At 37.8% G+C, this 19,019-nt stretch overlaps 3 protein-coding genes across 3 annotated transcripts; 2 read left to right on the top strand and 1 right to left on the bottom strand.

The window, feature by feature from the left end:
• The first annotated feature begins 524 nt into the window (after positions 1 to 524).
• On the top strand, positions 525 to 1,643 carry LOC135635953 (uncharacterized). Its single transcript, XM_065147437.1, has one exon. The coding sequence runs from the start codon at positions 525 to 527 to the stop codon at positions 1,641 to 1,643; it is 1,119 nt and encodes a 372-aa protein (XP_065003509.1).
• A 2,982-nt stretch (positions 1,644 to 4,625) lies between these two features.
• On the top strand, positions 4,626 to 7,309 carry LOC135636581 (uncharacterized). Its single transcript, XM_065148380.1, has 2 exons — positions 4,626 to 6,699; positions 7,112 to 7,309. The coding sequence occupies exons 1-2, from the start codon at positions 5,888 to 5,890 to the stop codon at positions 7,188 to 7,190; spliced, it is 891 nt and encodes a 296-aa protein (XP_065004452.1). The 5' UTR covers positions 4,626 to 5,887; the 3' UTR covers positions 7,191 to 7,309.
• Positions 7,310 to 9,615: 2,306 nt separating this feature from the next.
• On the bottom strand, positions 9,616 to 12,754 carry LOC135617351 (ethylene-responsive transcription factor 1-like). Its single transcript, XM_065117440.1, has 2 exons — positions 12,401 to 12,754; positions 9,616 to 10,671 (listed from the first exon to the last, which is right to left on the bottom strand). The coding sequence occupies exons 1-2, from the start codon at positions 12,663 to 12,665 to the stop codon at positions 9,797 to 9,799; spliced, it is 1,140 nt and encodes a 379-aa protein (XP_064973512.1). The 5' UTR covers positions 12,666 to 12,754; the 3' UTR covers positions 9,616 to 9,796.
• Between the last annotated feature and the right edge of the window lie 6,265 nt (positions 12,755 to 19,019).

Below are 19,019 nucleotides of genomic sequence, written 5' to 3'. Positions count from 1 at the left end.
AAACACTTATCACCTTCTTTTCTTCTTCTTAGGTCTCTCCAACTGATACATATAATTTAATTTGCAGATGGATTTACTGTGGTAGTTTATTCCTTCTTTTCCTAAAGAGACGTATAACATTAGGCATTAATCGAAGGGAGTTGGAAATCCATTGTGTCAGTTTAGATCTTATTTGGATATTATGAGATACCGATAAAGAGATTTAGTGTAGCGAGGATTCCAATATATGTGGAAGCTTCTATCCTTCCCTTAGAAACCTCGTAAACCCCTCCACCCCTCCTCCTCCTCCTCTCTCACCTCGTCTCTGTCGACGACTACGCTGTCTGCGTCCTCCAATGCCGATCTTCCGCTATCTATTCAGATGCTTAGGCTTCTTTACCGAGGTGAAATGCGATGCAGATGGGCCTCGCTCACCCACCCAACGCAGAACGGAAGGCAGCACTTGCGGAGACCAACTCCGAGTTGCCTTGGCCGAGTCGCCCAGGGCTGCTTCGATCCATATATCCGACGACGATGGCCCCGTGATGCCTTCGGTTGATGGAGAAGCCACAGCCACCGAACGTGGAGCCGCCACTCACCCGGGGGATGATCTACAGAACCATCTCAACAACGTCGAGCGAGAAGAAGACGCCAGACATCACCTCCCCGGCGATGCTGATCTAATCCAAACATCCGGCGACGATGGCCCCGTGATGCCTTCGGTTGATGGAGAAGCCACAGCCACCGAACGTGGAGTCGCCACTCACCCGGGGGATGATCTACAGAACCATCTCAACAACGTCGAGCGAGAAGAAGACGCCAGACATCACCTCCCCGGCGATGCTGATCTAATCCAAACTTCCGGCGACGATGGCTCCGTGATTCCTGTGGCCGACGACGGTTGTGACTCTCACCACCGAGATGACGCACAAAACCTCGAGGAGGTCCTCTACCACATCGCGATCGCCGAGTCCCTCGAGTACCAAGGCCTCCCTGCTCTCGTCGACCTCGATGGGTTCCGGGGCTTCAAGCTGGACGACCACGACGATGAGGAGGTGGCGAGACTGATCGCACTGGAGTTGGGGCAATCTTCGAACAACCCCCCGCCGCCCGCGCCGGACGCCCACTGCAGCATCTGCATGGAAGACAAGTACTCGTTCGAATGCATGGCCATCAAGGGCTGCTCCCACACGTACTGCGCCTGCTGCGTGAGCCAGTACGTGGCATCGAAGGTGGAGGCCAACGAGGCGCGGGTGGGCTGCCCTGACCCCAACTGCGAGACCGGGTTTCTGGAGCCCGAGATGTGTCGGCTGATACTGCCGGCGAAGGTGTTCGATCGCTGGGGCTGCAGGCTGTGCGAGGAAGGGATCCTCGGGTCGGCCAAGTTCTACTGCCCGTATGGCGATTGCTCGGCGCTGCTGATAGACGACGGAGGAGATGCAGTCGACCACTCGAAGTGCCCGCACTGCATGAGGATGTTCTGCGCGCAGTGCAGAGTGCCCTGGCATTCGGGTTACTCGTGCAAGGACTACGAGACGCTGTGCCCGGATAAGAAGAGCAGAGATCTGATGAAGCTGGCAACGAAGAAGAGGTGGCAGAGGTGTCCCAGCTGTGGATTCTTTGTGGAAAGGACCTCAGGTTGCGATTACATTAAGTGCAGGTGATGCCCTTTCTTTCTCTCTGCAACTTTTTCTTCTAACATCTACAGCAGCATTACCATGGTTGTTCTCTCACTAGGCATCCAATTTCTAGTTTGAAGAATCTGATCTTTCTCTAGTAAGAAGAAACCTAATTGGTTGATCATTAGGGAGCCTTCATATTATCTATGATTCAGCCAATGTATGAGGATGGAACTCTAGAAGAATTTTTTTTTATTGCTCTACATTGCATAGTTAGGTACTCTGGAGAATAAGCAATCTATTGATCAGATGAGAGATGTTTTATGTTACAAAAAACTGCAATGGAAAAATGAAAGAGCTTAATTAGTTTTTCAAGGACCCAATTTCTTGTAATTAAAATTGAATAGAGTTCCATTCTTGATCTTTCTGCCACACAATTATCAATGAGCAACTGTTAAATAAGCATACAGTATAAATCTGAAGGCAAAAACATCAATGACAAAATTAGGTATTTAGTTTGCCTCATATCTTTGACTTCACTGAACTCTTAGCCTTCCCTCTACAAAGATTCCTTACTTGTTTCTCTTTGACATCACCGTAGATTGGGTTTGATGCAGAGGAACATGAGAAAATTAACATTGTGAAGTGAAAGTTTGTGATCTACTTACACTTTATGTTGATTATATTGCCTAATTCCTTTCTTAGGTAGGGCTTAAGAACTCTCCATGAGACTGGACACTAGAACTAGGACTAAAGCTTCATGACATGAGCTAGAAAGAAACATACAGCCAAAAGTACAAGTGGAAATAAATGCCATAATGCATCGGCGAATTAACAATACATATGGTGTTTCAGAAAATTGACACACATGGATGCTTGTTTTCCAACTAAGAATTCATTCACTCACTGGCCTCCTAATAGTTGCTTCCCTTGATCTGCTTTTCCTTCAGCTAAAGATTCCTTGACTTTATTGAATTAACTTCTAGAATCCTACTATTTCACTAAAAGTTTCTAAAAGCCAGTAAAATGGATCTCATGATCTTCTAATATTCAGGTGATGGAGACCAGCACTCAACAAGTCAATTCTGATGTTCTGCATAACCTATATTTGTACTAGACATAGGCTTGATATGTAACATTTGTGTCTATAGCATGTAAGTAATCCGGACCTATTATCTAGAAAATTTTAACAACATTACTGAGTTTTTAGCTTAACTTGAGCATTGTGGACCATCTCTCTTGCAACACATTCTGAAAACGGCTCATGATTGCATGAAGAAACATGCTTGGAAGGCAAAATGTACACCATAGTCGGCCTCTTAGTTTTCGGCAATTCAATCAACTAATTTCCCCTTGTTCATCCTGTCGGTAATCCTGTGTTATGTTTTATGTCAGTTCTCTGTTATTTCATTTTCTGTACTACTCATGGCAGTCTTACTTTCGTTGATAACTTCAGATGGTATGATTCACTTGATCTCTTGTATGACTTTGGTGTCTTAAAAATGATGTTGTGAGGGGACTGAAACCTTGAAATGATTGTATAGTTGCTATTTGTGAAAGCTAGTAGTCTTTCAATGTTAATGTAGTGCTTGTTTCAGGTTTTGCATTAAACAACTCTTCATTCTCTTGCAGATGCAGGAAGACATTCTGCTACATATGTGCAGGTCCTGTGGATGAGAAATCCCATAGATGTCCTAAATGCAGGTTTTCTTCTGAGGCGAGAATATTCCTGGTGTAGCTGACATTTTAAAGATGTGATCCTCGGCAAAACAATCGCCACGGAAGTTTAATTTCTTTTGCTATTTAAGTTTCATATAGTGATTCTTGCTGTAGTGTTTGAGAACAAGGACTTCCTTTAGGAAAGATATCATGATTAGATCATTTATTAGGAAATATGAGTGCTAAAACTGAGAATTGGCATCAAGTTTATCACCACTATCAACATCCATGTTATGTTCTGTGCTTTTGAATCTCCAGTTCATGTAATGAAGAGCAAACAGCAATTGTAGTTGTCACTGCATCATCTATTCGGCAAACTGATGCAATCAAGATGCCATCAATAGTAACTAGAGTTCATCCAGGAATGATATTGGAAAGGAAGGAAAGGTGTTGTAATGCAGAAGCTGCAAGAACAAGTGGATGAGCAGAGTTCAGAGCTGCAGACTATACCGACGGGGGAACTGTACTATTCAGTGACATCTGTTCTTCTGTGTCTGCTTGGCTATCCTTGTCTTCTTGCTGGTGACCTTCGGAAAAGCCTGAAACCTTCCTTCCACTGACTGTTTTCTTCTGGTGTTGTCTGCATATATACACTCTGCAGGCAAACATAGTTGTTCATCTCATAAAAGGAATATGAACAGCTCTCAGCTGTTGTGGCACCTCATTGCCATTTGTTCAGATTCGCCTGTAATCATTCCTGGATCCAAAAATTCTTTAACCTTTGATTACCTCTTCATGTAAATACAATTTTCAATCTCTCACATGAGAATAATAATTTCAGGTAGGCAAAGAAAAAAGTTTAACCCTTAATATAATAGCTTTAGTCTTTAAGCTTTATCTATTCACACAAGTTAGAGAGTAGAATGTGTATCTGAGGAACAAACAGTGACCTCTGTCAGCAGAAAGAGTAGTTGACTTTTCAGTTTTTTTGTTTTTGGAGCAAAGTTGATTTCTGCAGAATCATATGACTAAACTAATAACATGTGATTCACAGATGATTAGAGTATGTCTTTGGTTTACTTGTGTAAGTGAAAGTGTGGATAGCTCTTGTGCTGAACTCTTCAATGAAAATGAAAATGTTGGGGATGAGAGAGCTTAATGCCACACTTGATAAAAGAAAGATAATTAATTGATGTAAATATGGGAGAGGAGAACAAATAAAATGCACAACCAGAAAATAATGAACATAAGATTTAGATTATTAGGTTAAAAAAACAAATCTTCTTCTTATATGCTATTTTTGGTCCAAATAATTTTGTCATTGTCTTTACATTTATCGTAGAGGAATTCTAAGAGCATGGTGTATATAAGAACAGCTGAGCCCTAATTTTCAGATCTGCAAGTCCAACAAAGAAAACGGTATTGGATTGGGAGAGATAAAGACAGGTTATGGTTCCTTAGTCAACCACGTTAAGGAGTGGCATATCTTTGTCGGTGAGATGCCTCTTGTGGGCGTTTCTCGGCAGATGCTTCCAATCGTACGAAATGGTTGATGTGCATGGTTAAGCATCTTCCTTCAATAGCCACAAGAATCATATCATTTCCGGAGATCTCTTTCATGAGGGTTGACATTCTTCGGCTTCTTTTAGATTCACTCGACCTTGGAGGCGTATGCAGCCGCGGAACTGCCGCTGTTTTCTTTGGCTAGCAGCAACTGAAAAGTCAACGCAAGGGACAGGATGGTAAGAGGAGCGCGACGCAATCCAACGCGCACTACGTCCTGCAACAAACAGTCAACCATTTGTTTCCACCTTTCCTTCATCCCCACACACACACTTCATCGACTCCGTCTCCGTATGTTGTGCTGCTGCTATACAACTAATAAACAAGAAGCTGTCGGTACGCGGAATTGTTGGTGACGTAGATCGAAACCAAGTCAATCCAGCACAAGGGTTTCCGGACATATCAGCAATGTTCATCTTCTCAGCCTTCCGATGTCTTCTGGTTCTGAATCAGCTGAGACATTTCCAGTCATCAGCACAGTGGTTGGCTTCAGGGCCAAGTTTCCTAGTCGCAGAAAACTACCAGTCTTCCGTAGTCATCGCTAATGGATTCAAGTTTTCTGTAGTTTACACGATTAGTAGTTGGAATAGAGTCTGCATGGCCTAAATTTTGCGTTCTGTCAGCATCAAGGAATAATAATAAGGGATTGGAAGAGCCTTCATCAGCTACCACTGTACTAATTATTTGTTTGTAGGGGAAGAAGAGATGAGCAAGTCAATCTGTTTAGCGTACCAAATTGTCGAGGGAGAAAACAGCTGGCCATGGGAAAGTACACCATCCGAGAGACTCGTTCTTTGATTTTGATAGATGGATGGAGATGACTTCATGATGCATAGTACGAGAATGTTCTGCTTGATGTCAGTTCTACACACGGCGTTTGACGCCGTCATCTTATGAACGGGAGCAGGCGGCATTGCTTGGAACTTGATTGGAAGCAGTTCTGAAGCAGCAAAAAGTCAGAAGTCTCAGCGACTAAATTGCCTCTTAACTTACCATTGCATCACTATATATGTGTGTATGTCTTCATGATTCGGTAATCACCATCGCTTCGATCTCTAGGGGAAGAAATGGGGGAGAGTCAATCCAAACATCGGCACGATGGCAATGACTATTATGATGATGATGATGATGATGATGATGATACGTACTTCTCGGTCATCGATGAGGAGGAGGAGGAGGAAGAGGAGGAAGTGTTTGGAACGAGCGATGATGAGATGTTGGCGGAGGTGCTCCAGCTTCAAGAGATGCTATTCCATGAGGAGATCATACGGAGCAACATCTGCCCACGAATGGCTCCGTCTGAACTCATGGCCTACTGCAACATCTGCATGGAATCCAAACCTCTCCACCAATTCGTGGACATCAATTTCTGCTCCCACAAGTTCTGCCTGGGTTGCATGAGCATGTACATATCCGCGAAGCTCGATGAGGATGCAGCCAACATACGCTGTCCCGAACCGGGATGCAGAGTTGGAGTTTTGGAGCCATTAAGCTTCCAATACTTGCTCCCAAGCGACACCTTCGAGCGATGGTGCGACAGTCTGTGTCAGTCGACGATCAGGGCCAAGTTTTACTGTCCTTTCAAGGACTGCTCGGCTCTCCTGGAAGCTGGTGGTGGTGGTGATGATGAGGAGGAGGAGGAGGAGGAGGTGATAACAGCATCAGAGTGCCCACATTGCAACAGGCTGTTCTGTGCTCAGTGCAAGGAGCCATGGCACCATGGATTGGACTGCAGGGAGTTCCAGAAGCTAGGGGAGGATGAGAGGGGGAGAGACGATCTCCAGCTGTGGGAGCTGGCAGCAAAGCAGAAGTGGCAGAGGTGCCCTAATTGCATGATCACCGTGGAGAGGATTGATGGCTGTAGGTTCATGAGGTGCAGGTAATGCAACCAAACCATTAAGAAACCATTTTTCTGCATCGAAGTGCTCACCATGTTTCTTGCTTTTCTCGTCAACTTTCTCAGGCTTCTTGTTGTTTCTCTAAAAGGAATTCACTTAATTTATAATTTGATGATCCCTTGCCATGAGGTTTTCCTTCCAAAGGGAGACAGACAATATATGACAATTTAGGTTTAATTTTCTTTTAAATTTATTTGAAGTTGACTTCAAATTGCAACTAAACAAATGCTAAGCAAAATGTTCTTCTGTAGTTATTTCTTATTTGCTATAGAATTTTTTGATACTTGTTTAAAGATATAATAATCATTAAAATCATTATCCTATCCTCGGACCATCTTGTAGATGTTATGAGCAACCTATCGATCTAATCTCTCTTTTGGTTTATGTTTGAAGGTGTGGACAGTGTTTCTGCTACATTTGCGCATCTCCAATGTCTCAGGAGGATCATTATTGCTACAAGTGCCAGAGTTGACTGCATATGGTGGCCATTTTGTATTCAGTGGAAATGAAATATCAATTTGATGTCGCAGAGATACAACACAGTTGAAATATCTGTAAATCACAATCACAGTCACTGTTTTGCTCAAATAAAATCACAAAGTCCAAATATTTTGTGTTAATTATCCATGGTTGATGCAGGTTGTTCTTTGCTGTCTATATACCTAATTCATTCTTGGATGCTGCTGAATTAGTCAAACTAAAACATTATGGTAGATATTAACAAGGAATATTCTAAATTATTTCTCGGTCTTTGTTGACTCATAATAAAAAAAAATACGGGCTAATATTTTAAATGTTCCTCTCAGATTCAGAAAAATATTATTATTGGGTAGTCTTGATCCCATAGACGAAATATATATTTTTTTTTTCGTGACTTAAACCTTGATAGATAATATTCAATTGATGTTGAAGGAGCAAATAATAATTTTTTCGCGACATGTCAAATAAAAAGATTATAGTTGGTGATTAAACTAATGGTGCAAGTTTGAAAAAGAATGCTTCAATTAATATGTCTCAATCTATTGTCTGCAAGAGGTAATAAATATCTGAGACTAAAGAATTTTAATGGAAATGGGCCCACAATTAGTGGAAAAAAAGGTACTGGACCCAATTGAAAATATTTGTTTGTGGGCCCATATCACAATGTTCAAGATTTGAGTTAAGGTTCAAAGCTGTAAAAAATTAGATCATAAATTAAAGGAAGAATGTTGTGTTTAGTTTCAACTTACCAGTTCATCACTATCTGTTATAGTTTTGAAGTCAACCTTTTGCATATCATGGATTTGGTACCAATAATATATTTTTAATACAAAAGCTTATCTTCTAATTCACATTTCACTTTTTCCTTTTCTTTGTTTCTTCTTCTCAGTTTTTAGAACATGAGTGAACACCAGCACTTTAATCCTAGTGGCCTCTGTAAGATATATCTTTGTCTTGGTACTACATAGAATTGGCATCCAAGATCTGTTGAAGAGTGCTGTTTGCATAGCTTTCTTCAGCCTAGACAAAATGATTACTTTGTTGTGGATAATATGATGGTTGTAGTTGGCACAAAAACTTGCAATCAAAGTTTGAAGTCAAAATGCAAGAGTAAGGACAAGGCTGTGGGACAATTCATATGGAATCAGTCCACATCAGATGTCTAGTTCACTAGTAGCATTCACATTTAACAGTCTAAGCAATTTATCTCTCATCACTATGAATCTATCAGGGCTAACTATTTGTTTTATCATAGCTAATCAACAACTTGTGATGTTAGACTATATTAGGAAGAAAGGGTTGACACACTCTAATGATGCTGAGGTTTGGATGCTGACTTCACAATGATCAGAGGCAATCATGAAGTTGACATGGGTGGATGGATGAAGCAGAACCAAGTTCCAATCACCAAAAACCTTCACACACAAAGGATGGTCATGAGGTCAAGTTGGTGGAACCAGTCTTCAACACACATTGAAGAATATTAAAGATTCCATTGGCCACTGGGGACAAAGCATTAGGATCCCAATGTGCAGTCTGCAAAGCATACACATGAATGCTTACCCAACCTAAGATATCTGATGCAAGTTGCATCTGTGACTTTTGGCTAAAATATACTCAAGTGGTTAATCAGCCTTAAATGACACACCAAAAATTAGCACATCCATACCCCATAAAGTTGGGCACACAGGGTATGCAAAAATCTCTTTTGAGAGTGACCAGCATCCAAATGATCTTTATATTAATTCCAAAGGATGTGACAGGCCATCTTTATTGCTTCAGAAAACCTAGTTCTTAATCTAAACCAACCAATTCTGTGTCATTCACATTAACTAAGAATAACTTCAGTTCTGTATTTGCCATTTCCATCAAATCATAAGTTAAACAGATGATACAACAAATAAGAACTCAGATCTCCAAAGTAAATCCTTTTCCCACACAGCAGTTCACATTTAGTCTCAAAGAGGATAGTTTTTTAGTCAATAGCCAATACTGACATCTACCACCACATGAAGTTCACTAGAAGGGACAACAACAATAACTTTGCAACAACAAATATACGAAAATATTATATTTCAGATATTATATTATTATCTGTTATCAAAAATCTGTTTTAATCTTTCTGCTTCGTTTTCCAATAGACCTTCCTTCCCAAAACAGAAATCATTAACATTGAACATAAGGATGTCATTTTGAAGATACTAATATTCCTTATAGAGTAGAGCAACAAGACAGATCAAGTATACACAATGCAACTGCAGAAGTGCAGCACGATTATGTCCAAACAAAACTAGTGGCAACAATTACTAACATTGAACAAAAGCAATATTTGATCAGTTTTGAACATGGTTACCAGTTAACTATGAAGATCCAAGTTCAGTACATGACAGGCAAACCAAAAAAAAGGCAACACGACATAAACAAAACATGTAGCAACTAAAGAAAATAGTACAAACCAAAGTTCCGCTGGTGAACATTGCCAATATTTCTGGTTCTCCATATTTCCATCAGCAGTGATACCTAAACAACACAACATAAACAATACACGTACAGTTGCATCTTATTTACAGGACACCAGTTGGTAGAATATGAGGTCCCTCAGTAACCGCTGACTGCCACTGGTGGCAGGTCATCGAAGCTCCAGAGATCCACACCATTCACATCCTGAGTGACATCATTAATGAGAAGGCTCTCAATAGGTTCATCTGAGCCTCCTTCAAGATACGGTACTTGCAGAAATTTCATGTATGATTCAAAAGCAGACAGCTCCTCAGACAGTTTGGCAGAAGAGTCTACAGCTGGCACAACTTCTCCAGCATTGTTTTTCAGTTTCTTCAACGGAGCACCTTCTGCTAGGTATGCAGCTCCTTCAGCTTCAGTGATAGTCGGAGCAAGAATTGATGTGATCTCAGGGGTTTTAGGCTCACCTTCACAGCCATATTTAGAACAATCAAAAGAGTTGCTTCCCCGATCAGAGTAAAACTTAATTGCAGGTTCCTCGATTGCTGGAGATTGTTTAATCTCATTGAAGGAGCTAAAGTTTATGGATTGCTTGATGGGTTCCTTATCTTCAATGAAGTCGAAAACAGAATAGAAATCCTGATCTGGTCCATTCACATAATCCACATCTTGGTGGAAGTTGAGCTTCTCTGGTGGGTTTGGTTTGGGCGCCTTTGGTGCATTCAGTTTCAATGAGTGCCTATGAACACTTGTTGGTGCCTCATCAGGGAAATTCACCTTTGCTTTCTTGCCACGGATCTTACGGGCCTCTGCGTCATAGGCTCTTGCAGCTTCTTCAGCAGTGTTGAAGGTCCCAAGCCAGACACGAACACCCTTTCGAGGATCTCTAATTTCAGCTGCCCATTTTCCCCAAGGACGCTGACGGATTCCCCTGTATTGATTCTTTCTCTTCCTTTTAGCAGACCTAGCTGCAGGGCCATTGAATTCTACAGGTTTCAGAGTGACTTGCTGATCTGCCACAGTAATAGAACAGAAGTAACAAATTAGTGCAAGATTTTGAAGGAATTTAGACCGCTTTGCTTTCTTTACCATTTTTCTCAAAATAGAAATGAAGAGTATCAATTCACACTAGAGCTACTAAATCAAGAGAGCTAAGACCAGAACTGAAAATGTTATTGTGAAGCAGATGTGTCTATGATAAAGGAAACAGTGCATAGCAGTGGATAATAACTGTTACTCACATTCCTAGAGGACTATTATATTTCTTATTATCCAATTTAAGAATATGTGGTTTAAAAGATAAAGATCATAACTAAATAGCCTGAAACATTGATCCAGCAAAAAATAGATGTTTGCCAGATTGAGAAGCCTATTTAGAAAGTTAACACTCAAAAGAGGGCGAGCTTACAAGAAAGAAGGGTCGAGGAGACATCTTAAGAAAACCTACCAAGTAAGTTGACAAGTTCTCATTGTAACATTAAAATTTCTTAAATCAGTGAACATCTGTGATTCCATTCTACAATTTCAAAATAATGAAAAGCAGATATCAGAGTTCATAGACTTAATGACAGTTACTGATTTATACAAGCCTAAATAATTGTCAACCCTTATATCATTTAGAGCATGCATGAAACACATTGTTTAGATATTGCATGGACAATGACATGTACATATACGTGGTTTTAATGGATAATTCAGTGCAATCAGTTAAAGACCAGAAGCCTAAGGTCTTCAAAGCAACTAACAATTTCCACGCCAACATCAATCAACAACAACAACAAGGAGAACAGCAAAGTAAAATTTCCATCTTAATTCTGTATGTTTAAGGGTGAATGATGCAATTAAAAAATAATTAAAAAAACTTTTCTTTAAGAGAGTAGCAAAGTGAGCTCTCGATATTATGATTCTCATTCTAAATTCAAAAATAATTGCAATCAAAATCAAATAAAGAAAAGGCTACTAGAAAGGAAAATAGGCAATAAAGATCTGGAAGATGCAAAAGGCAGAATCAGGGAAGAAAAACTAAAAAAATAAAAACTTTGTATTGAGAAACGATGGCCACGTCAAACCAAAATATGATACACAACATATAATGGATGATTTCACCATGCTGAGGATATCAGATTCAGAAGAGAACAAAACAAAATTAAACAGGATGGAGGAGCAAAAATGACACACAAATTCACACGATACACAGAGATGTAAAGCAGACAAGATGAACAACCTCCACTAAGAAAGAAGAAGAAAAACACTACCAACAGCAAAGCCAACATCACAAGAAAAACCAGAGGGAAATAATCCCAACACTTCACTATATTTCAGTGCTTGTAGAAAACGAAAAAGGAATAAACAAACCAAATTATTGTCTTTAAAGACATGAAGGACACAATAATCAGAGAATAAGGATTCTTCACTGTTCAATAATTCGACCTTCAAGCTACCATCGGCAAAAGCAGACTAAAAAAAGACAAGGCGAAAAATCCGATCTTGGTCAGCAGGGAAAATATCGCTCCAGAAAACAAGGTAAAGACTAAAATCCTGCAAACATTTTCAATACCTAATTTGAAGATATCGCCCCTAACGTGGTCTGATGATACAAAAGAAGAGAACGATGTGGCGTAACATATTCGTACACGGAGAAGAAACACGAACGAATCAACTTCACACCAACGTAAAGAACAAATATTTGGAGGAACAACAGTATCAAATCCGATTCTTTTCCCAGAACAAGCGTGTTGTTACCAGTGGAGGCGAAAGCGAAGGGCTTATCGACGTGCTCCACCTCGTCCTCTACCTCCGACACCATCGACTCGTACTCGAACTCCTGGAAGTCGGCCTCAAAGTCATCCTCAGTATCCTCCACAGCCCGGCGGTGGCCGTTACTCTTCTTTGTCTTCACTCCATTGGCCCCGCCCCTCTTCGAACCCCGCCACAAGTAGTCGGCGGTGACCCGCCGCTCGGATCTCACCGTCGGAATGAAGTCGGAGATGATCGCTCCTCCGCACATCTTCCCGCCTCAGTCACAACACCGCTCAACAAGAAAAGAGCTCCTTCTCGACAACAATAAAGAGAGCAGTAGAAGCCAAAGGTTTCATTTTAGAGCAAAGATGGGAGCTTTTATATTCTATTGAATTAGTTGGATTTGCGGACTAAAATAAATCAATCAATAAATAATAATAACAATAATAATAATAACAATAATAATAATAATAATAAGGGGCTAAATACAAATTATAACTAAATTAAAATTTAGAGGAGTTTTATCAGAAGAATAATTACAAGACACGCACACTAATTTCGTTGCGTTGCGTTGCGTTGCGTCCACACGACGCAACCAACGCTCCATACTTCGTTGCTTACTTTGCGGCCCGTTCGCATCACGAAATCAAACACTTGTGCCAACCACCCCACCTTGTCGTTTCCAATTCGTTTACCGCTTTGGTCACGATTACGGCCCCTTCCCTTAGCCATCATTCTCGAAACCGCCATCGGCACGAAACCCCACACAGGAATTCATCGTCCCAACTCGTCTTCTTCTTCTTCTTCCTATTCTTCGTCTCAAGCAAAGCAAATCCTGCAACCGGAGAAAGATGTGCTTGCTTGCAGCTCTTTCTGTGACATCACCAGTTGTAAGGGTGCAGTTAAAGAGGAGAGCAGACGTATGCTCTCCTCTTAATTCATGGAGAAAGGATGGAAGATAATAGAAGAAATAAAGAGAAAAAAAATACTTTCAGTGTTTTAGATTTATCCCAAAATATATTTATAATGGTAAAAAGATATATTATAATTTTTAAAATAAAAAATCATTCATTTTTTTTTATCTTAATCCATGTATCAAAAAATTAATCACTCATCCATTTATCACTTGCTTTATTGTTGTCCATGAAATCACTTCTGACTCGAGACTAAGTATAAATCCAGAAGTATTTTTTATATCATCCATACAATTAACCTAATAATTAATAATATAAAAATATAACTTAAAATATTTTATATGATCATAAAAGATGTCATAACTGAGAGTTTACTTAATATATCCAAGAACTATTTTAGTTACTCTAGGATGATGATTGTTAGGGCTATGCATGAATCTAAATAATAAAGTAACGGTAAATATAATATCTGACATTGAATGTGATATAAATTAACCCTCCAATTAAACTTCTATATTGTTATATGAAACCTTTTTAATAAATATTTAACATATTTTTCTTAACACAAAAAATTTCATTTGCATCTTGAATAATTTTTATTCTCAAAAAATAATATAAAAGTCATAGATCAATCATTTCAAATTATGATATCCTATTTTTCTGAAATTTAGCAATCATATCTAATAAATTTTTAATATAAATTTTATCATCTATATACAGATAAACAATAAAAATTTTGGGCTTTTGACTATAAAGTTAGCTTACCCTTTTTTTTAAATATATATATATTGAAGAAAGTACTTACCAATTACCATACTCTTTGTGCTTATTTCAAGCTATATAATGTTTTATTAAATTTATACACTTTATCTTCTTATCCTTTAATTTCAAATCCTTCGAGCTGATTTTCATAAACCTTCTCTTATAATTTTCTATTTAGAAGACTGATGAAACATTAAATTGATAAGCTTATCATTTTTACTAGATTATCAATGCTAATATTATTCTAATTGTAACTGCAGAATAAGTTTTTAAAAAGTCAAACAAGCTTTATGTTTTTGCAACGAGCCAATAATATACTCACTTAAGTCTAATTTCTTCTTTTCCGCAAATCTATCATCTTCCAAGTCTCATTCATCATTCATTACTTATGCTTATTCTTCTTTATGAGCTATAACTTCAAAACAATTAAATTTCAAAGCAAAACATGCAAAATCCTTATACTGGTATATCTACGAAAGATTATAACGTTTTCTTGGAGATATTTCAGTATCATTAAAATCACTTAAATTAAAAGATTCAGATGAGTATTAAGAATTAAGTAATATATTATGTGCCTTATAAACTTTTTCTCTTACAACTGTTAGAACGTTGATTGCTTTAAAGTTTCAAACTTCTTTATCATTAAAAATAATGTCATGACTTACGATCGATTTCTTAGTTTCAATGATTTAAAAAGCGGTGGGCACCAAAAGGCGTCATGGTCCAAAAATGCCCGAGGCGCTAGGCACTCACCCAAGCGCTCGCCCGAGCGAATTGAGACGCTAATAATTAATAATATTAAAATTAATAGTATTAAAATCAAAATAATAGTGTTATACTGTATATAGTTAACAGTATACTTTCGATTTCGAAAGAGGAGAAGCGAAAGAGAAGAGAAGAGAAGAGTAAAAGGAAAGACCGAGGGTGCTGAGAAAAGCGGGAGCGACAAGGTGAGCAACGACAGTGGCAGTGGCAGTGGTAGCAACGAGCAGTAGGAGCGACGAGCGACGACAGAGGCAGCGACAGCAGCGGGAGCGGGAGCGACGAGCGGTGACAGTGGTAGCGGCAACGATAAAAGTGAGCAGCGACAACGACAGCGAGAGCGGCGAGCGGCAATAGTGGCAACGGCAACAGCAGCAGCAACAAGCAGCAACAGCGGTGGCGAGCAGCGTGAACGGCGAGCAAGGTTACGGTTAGGGAAGTCGCACTAATATCGGTGCTTTAGTTGGTTCGATTGAACCAACTAAAGCATCGGAGACCCGAACCAGACCTAAACCGCTGGTTCGGTCGCTTGGTTTAACCCAGGCTCGGGCGAGCGCCTAGGCGACACGTCTTTGAAGCGCGCCGCTTGGAAATGAAGCGAGGTGCTCGGGTCTCACCTCACCTCACTTGAGCGCCTTTTTAAATCACTACTTAGTTGTACGATCGTAAAGTCTAAAACCTTTTCTTTCATTTCTATACCCCATAAATATATATTTAATATTTTTATCATCAAGTTTATTTTTGTTATAGAAACGTAAAAGTAAGCAATACAACCAAATGCGTTTAAGTGACTGTTTTCTATCCAACTATGATTTATAATATGTTTTTTCTTGTACTACTACCTTTGTAAGAATTTAGTTTAACAACTATGATATATTATTATACTCACAACTTTTTATCAAATCTCTTTAGCACTATTTTTTCTTTAAGCATATACTTTATAGTCTCAGCCACTTGGTTCTTCCACTCTATTATCCTATTTTACTGGAGGATATAGCTTGCAGTTAGTATCTTATGAATTCTTGCAATCTTGTAAAAAAAGAAAAATAATTTGAAAGTGAATTTGGCCCCCCTATCAATATCTAGAGTTTTAATAATATAACTAATATATTTTTTTTACATATGCTTTGAAAAATTTTAAAATAAAAAAGGCTTTAGTTTTTTCTTTCAAAAAATAAACCCATATTGTAATCGTATGTAAATAACAAAAAATATTTATTTTCACCATGTAAGATGATCTGCATAGGTCAGAAATATCTACATATATATGTTTCAATCGTTCTCTAGCTCAAGAATTTATGTGCTATTTTTTAAAAATATATTATTCATAAACAGTAATAATTTTAGATAAATCAACTATCATATTTTTTTGATTTAATAATTCTAGTCTACTAAAATTCAGATGATCATATTTTTTATGTCATAATGCCAATTCAACAAGAAGAATAGTAGAAAATGTATGCAAAGAGAAATAATAAAATAATATAAAAAAATATTTTATCTTTTTATCATTCTTATAGTTATTATCATTTTTTATTTTATATCATAAATTAATTTTTTTTCATCGTAAAAAATAACATAATATCATTTCCTTATCGGTTGTCGTATGCTAACGAGATTTTATTCTAAATTAGGAACAAACATCATATCATCAATATTAGATTTTATTCTAAATTAGGAACAAACATCATATCATCAATATTTTTTTATGGTCATAATAACTATTCATTTTCCTTCCACCTGAATCATACTATAATTTCTCATTTGTATGATAAATTCGATTGACCCATCAAATCTTTGAAACAAATTTTTGTCCCTTATCCACTATCTAAAAATTAAACAGATCTACAATATTCATCATCGGGTGTCATAAAAAATATTTATTTATTTTTTCACTATTATTTTTCTTCATAATAATTTGCTTGATTTTTATTCCAATAATATTTTTTAAGATGGCCATATTTTTTATGATGAGAGCATAGAAGAATATTTAGATTTTTATTTTTATACCATTAATCTTTTTAATATATATATATATTATAATAAAAATACTGATAAATTTTTTTATTATCTTTATTGGAATTCTTCTAACTCTTGTTTGATTAGCTTCGTCCTTTGCCTTGAGTGCTAGATGACATTTACCATTTTGACCTTTTTTAGATTTAGTTTTTGAATTTTTTATTACTTTTTATAATATACCTTCATGTGAAAAATACTTTCTAAAGTTTGATACAAGATCTATTTGCTTTTTATTCATTAACTAAAAGCAAACTTCATGTACTTATATCTTTTGCATTTTCTATAGCAATATAAATCCTATCAAATTTTGGAGATAAACTTCATAAAATTTTTTACTACTGTTTGATTTTTTAGGTTTTTATCATATGACTTTATTTGGTTCATAATATAAGTAACGTTTGAGAAAAAAATCTTTCATCATTTAGTTCATAATAGATGATAGATTCAGAATCTTTCATCATAATCCTTATGAAATAAATAAAAATATTACTTTAATAGTTTAAAAACAATAATTTCATCTTTGAAAAATAAGAAGAAGTTAATTAAAAACATTTACTTCAACGTTATCATTTTTTAATTTCTATTGGATCTATTGATCTCTTCTTTTCTTTTTTTAATCAATATACTCCTGATCTTTTTTAAATCATGCTCTAATACTATACTTATTGACTTTCTACAGAACTTGAGAAAGAAAAAGATGATAAAAAATATTTAAAAAAAATACTTTCAATCTATAGTATTTTGGACATATCCAAAAATATATATTTATAGTAATAAAAAAATAAATTATATTTTTTTAATAAGAAAGAAGTCATCCATAGTCTAATAAACCTCCTCATCCACACACTAAAAAATAAACCTTTCATTTTATTTATTTTTATTTTTATTTTTATTTTTATTTCTAACTATTTGAATTAATTTTATATAACTGAGTAGAGGAAGGTAGGGAAGCAAAGAACCAAAGGGATCAGAGGGCAGGTTGGGTGGCGGTGTCACTGTGGGACCCATGAGTTGTGGGCACCGAGCTCTAGCAAAACCAGGATACGGCAGCACGTCTCACCGAGCCATTGATGCAAGCGCAGCTATCTATCGATACGTGGAATGCTACTGTGCCTCACATCCAAAAGAGATTGGTCTTCGTCTTCTCTCTTCTTTTGTGTGATTTTTGGTGGTTTCTTTCCAGTCGATTGTTTGGCATCAGCTCAGTCGGAGACATATGTTGGGTCCAGCCCGGCTCGGACAAATTGGGCCTATTGAGCCCAAATCACTAATTAAGGTGAAGTAAGGCAAATTAGGGTATGCAGGGAAAAGGAAAACGCAGAGCAGCGTGCAGCGTATGTGCACAGTGAACAGTGACAACGTGCAGAGAGAAAAGAGGAGAGAGAAAGTAAGGTTTCTGAGTTTTTCTGCTTGACGATCGGTGGCCAAACGTTGTCAGTTTCGGCCCAAATTTTATGTAGAGAATCCTTGCAGCAAACTCTACAATCCTAACGGTGTTGATCTGCAGTTTACCCTCTCTAAGGTACTTTCCTGTGATATCCACTCTGTGAGACCTAGAATTCTCTTTGGAGGAGATCCACCTATGTGATGAAGATATGGTATTCTTGAGCCAAGATCTATGTTCTTGATGTTATTCTGATCCTCTAGTTATTCTAGAGAAGACCTACTGTAAACATGTTATCATCATTATTGATAGTGGAAGTTTGAGGTGGACTACGGTCCCGTGGTTTTTCCCACATTGGGTTTTCCACGTTAAAAAAGATTTGGTCTCACTGTGTGATTGATTTATTGCTCTATTGTTTATGCTGTGCTGATTGATATTAGCATTTGAATATCAAGTTGGTATTTTGATGAGGAACCTATTTTGATACACAAAGAGGGAAAAAATTATTCCGCATTAACAGGTTTCTTCCCAACAAGTGGTATCAGAGCATCAGGTTGTTTGGTGCTAGTTTTCTTGTGTGATTGAAATGGAGCAGTCAGATGGTATGATTAAATTGAACTCATCAAATTATTCCACTTGGAGGCGTCTGATGGAAGATTTGCTCTATTGCAAAGATTTGTATAAGCCTATCAAGGTTAAAGATAAACCTTCTATTATGGACGATGAAGAATGGAAAGTTCAACATAGAAAAGCTATTGCCTATATTAGAAGATGGATGGAT

The sequence above is a fragment of the Musa acuminata genome, chromosome BXJ1-3 (assembly GCF_036884655.1).
Source record: "Musa acuminata AAA Group cultivar baxijiao chromosome BXJ1-3, Cavendish_Baxijiao_AAA, whole genome shotgun sequence".
Lineage (NCBI taxonomy): Eukaryota > Viridiplantae > Streptophyta > Magnoliopsida > Zingiberales > Musaceae > Musa > Musa acuminata.
This window is presented reverse-complemented; position numbering and strand designations above follow the sequence as displayed.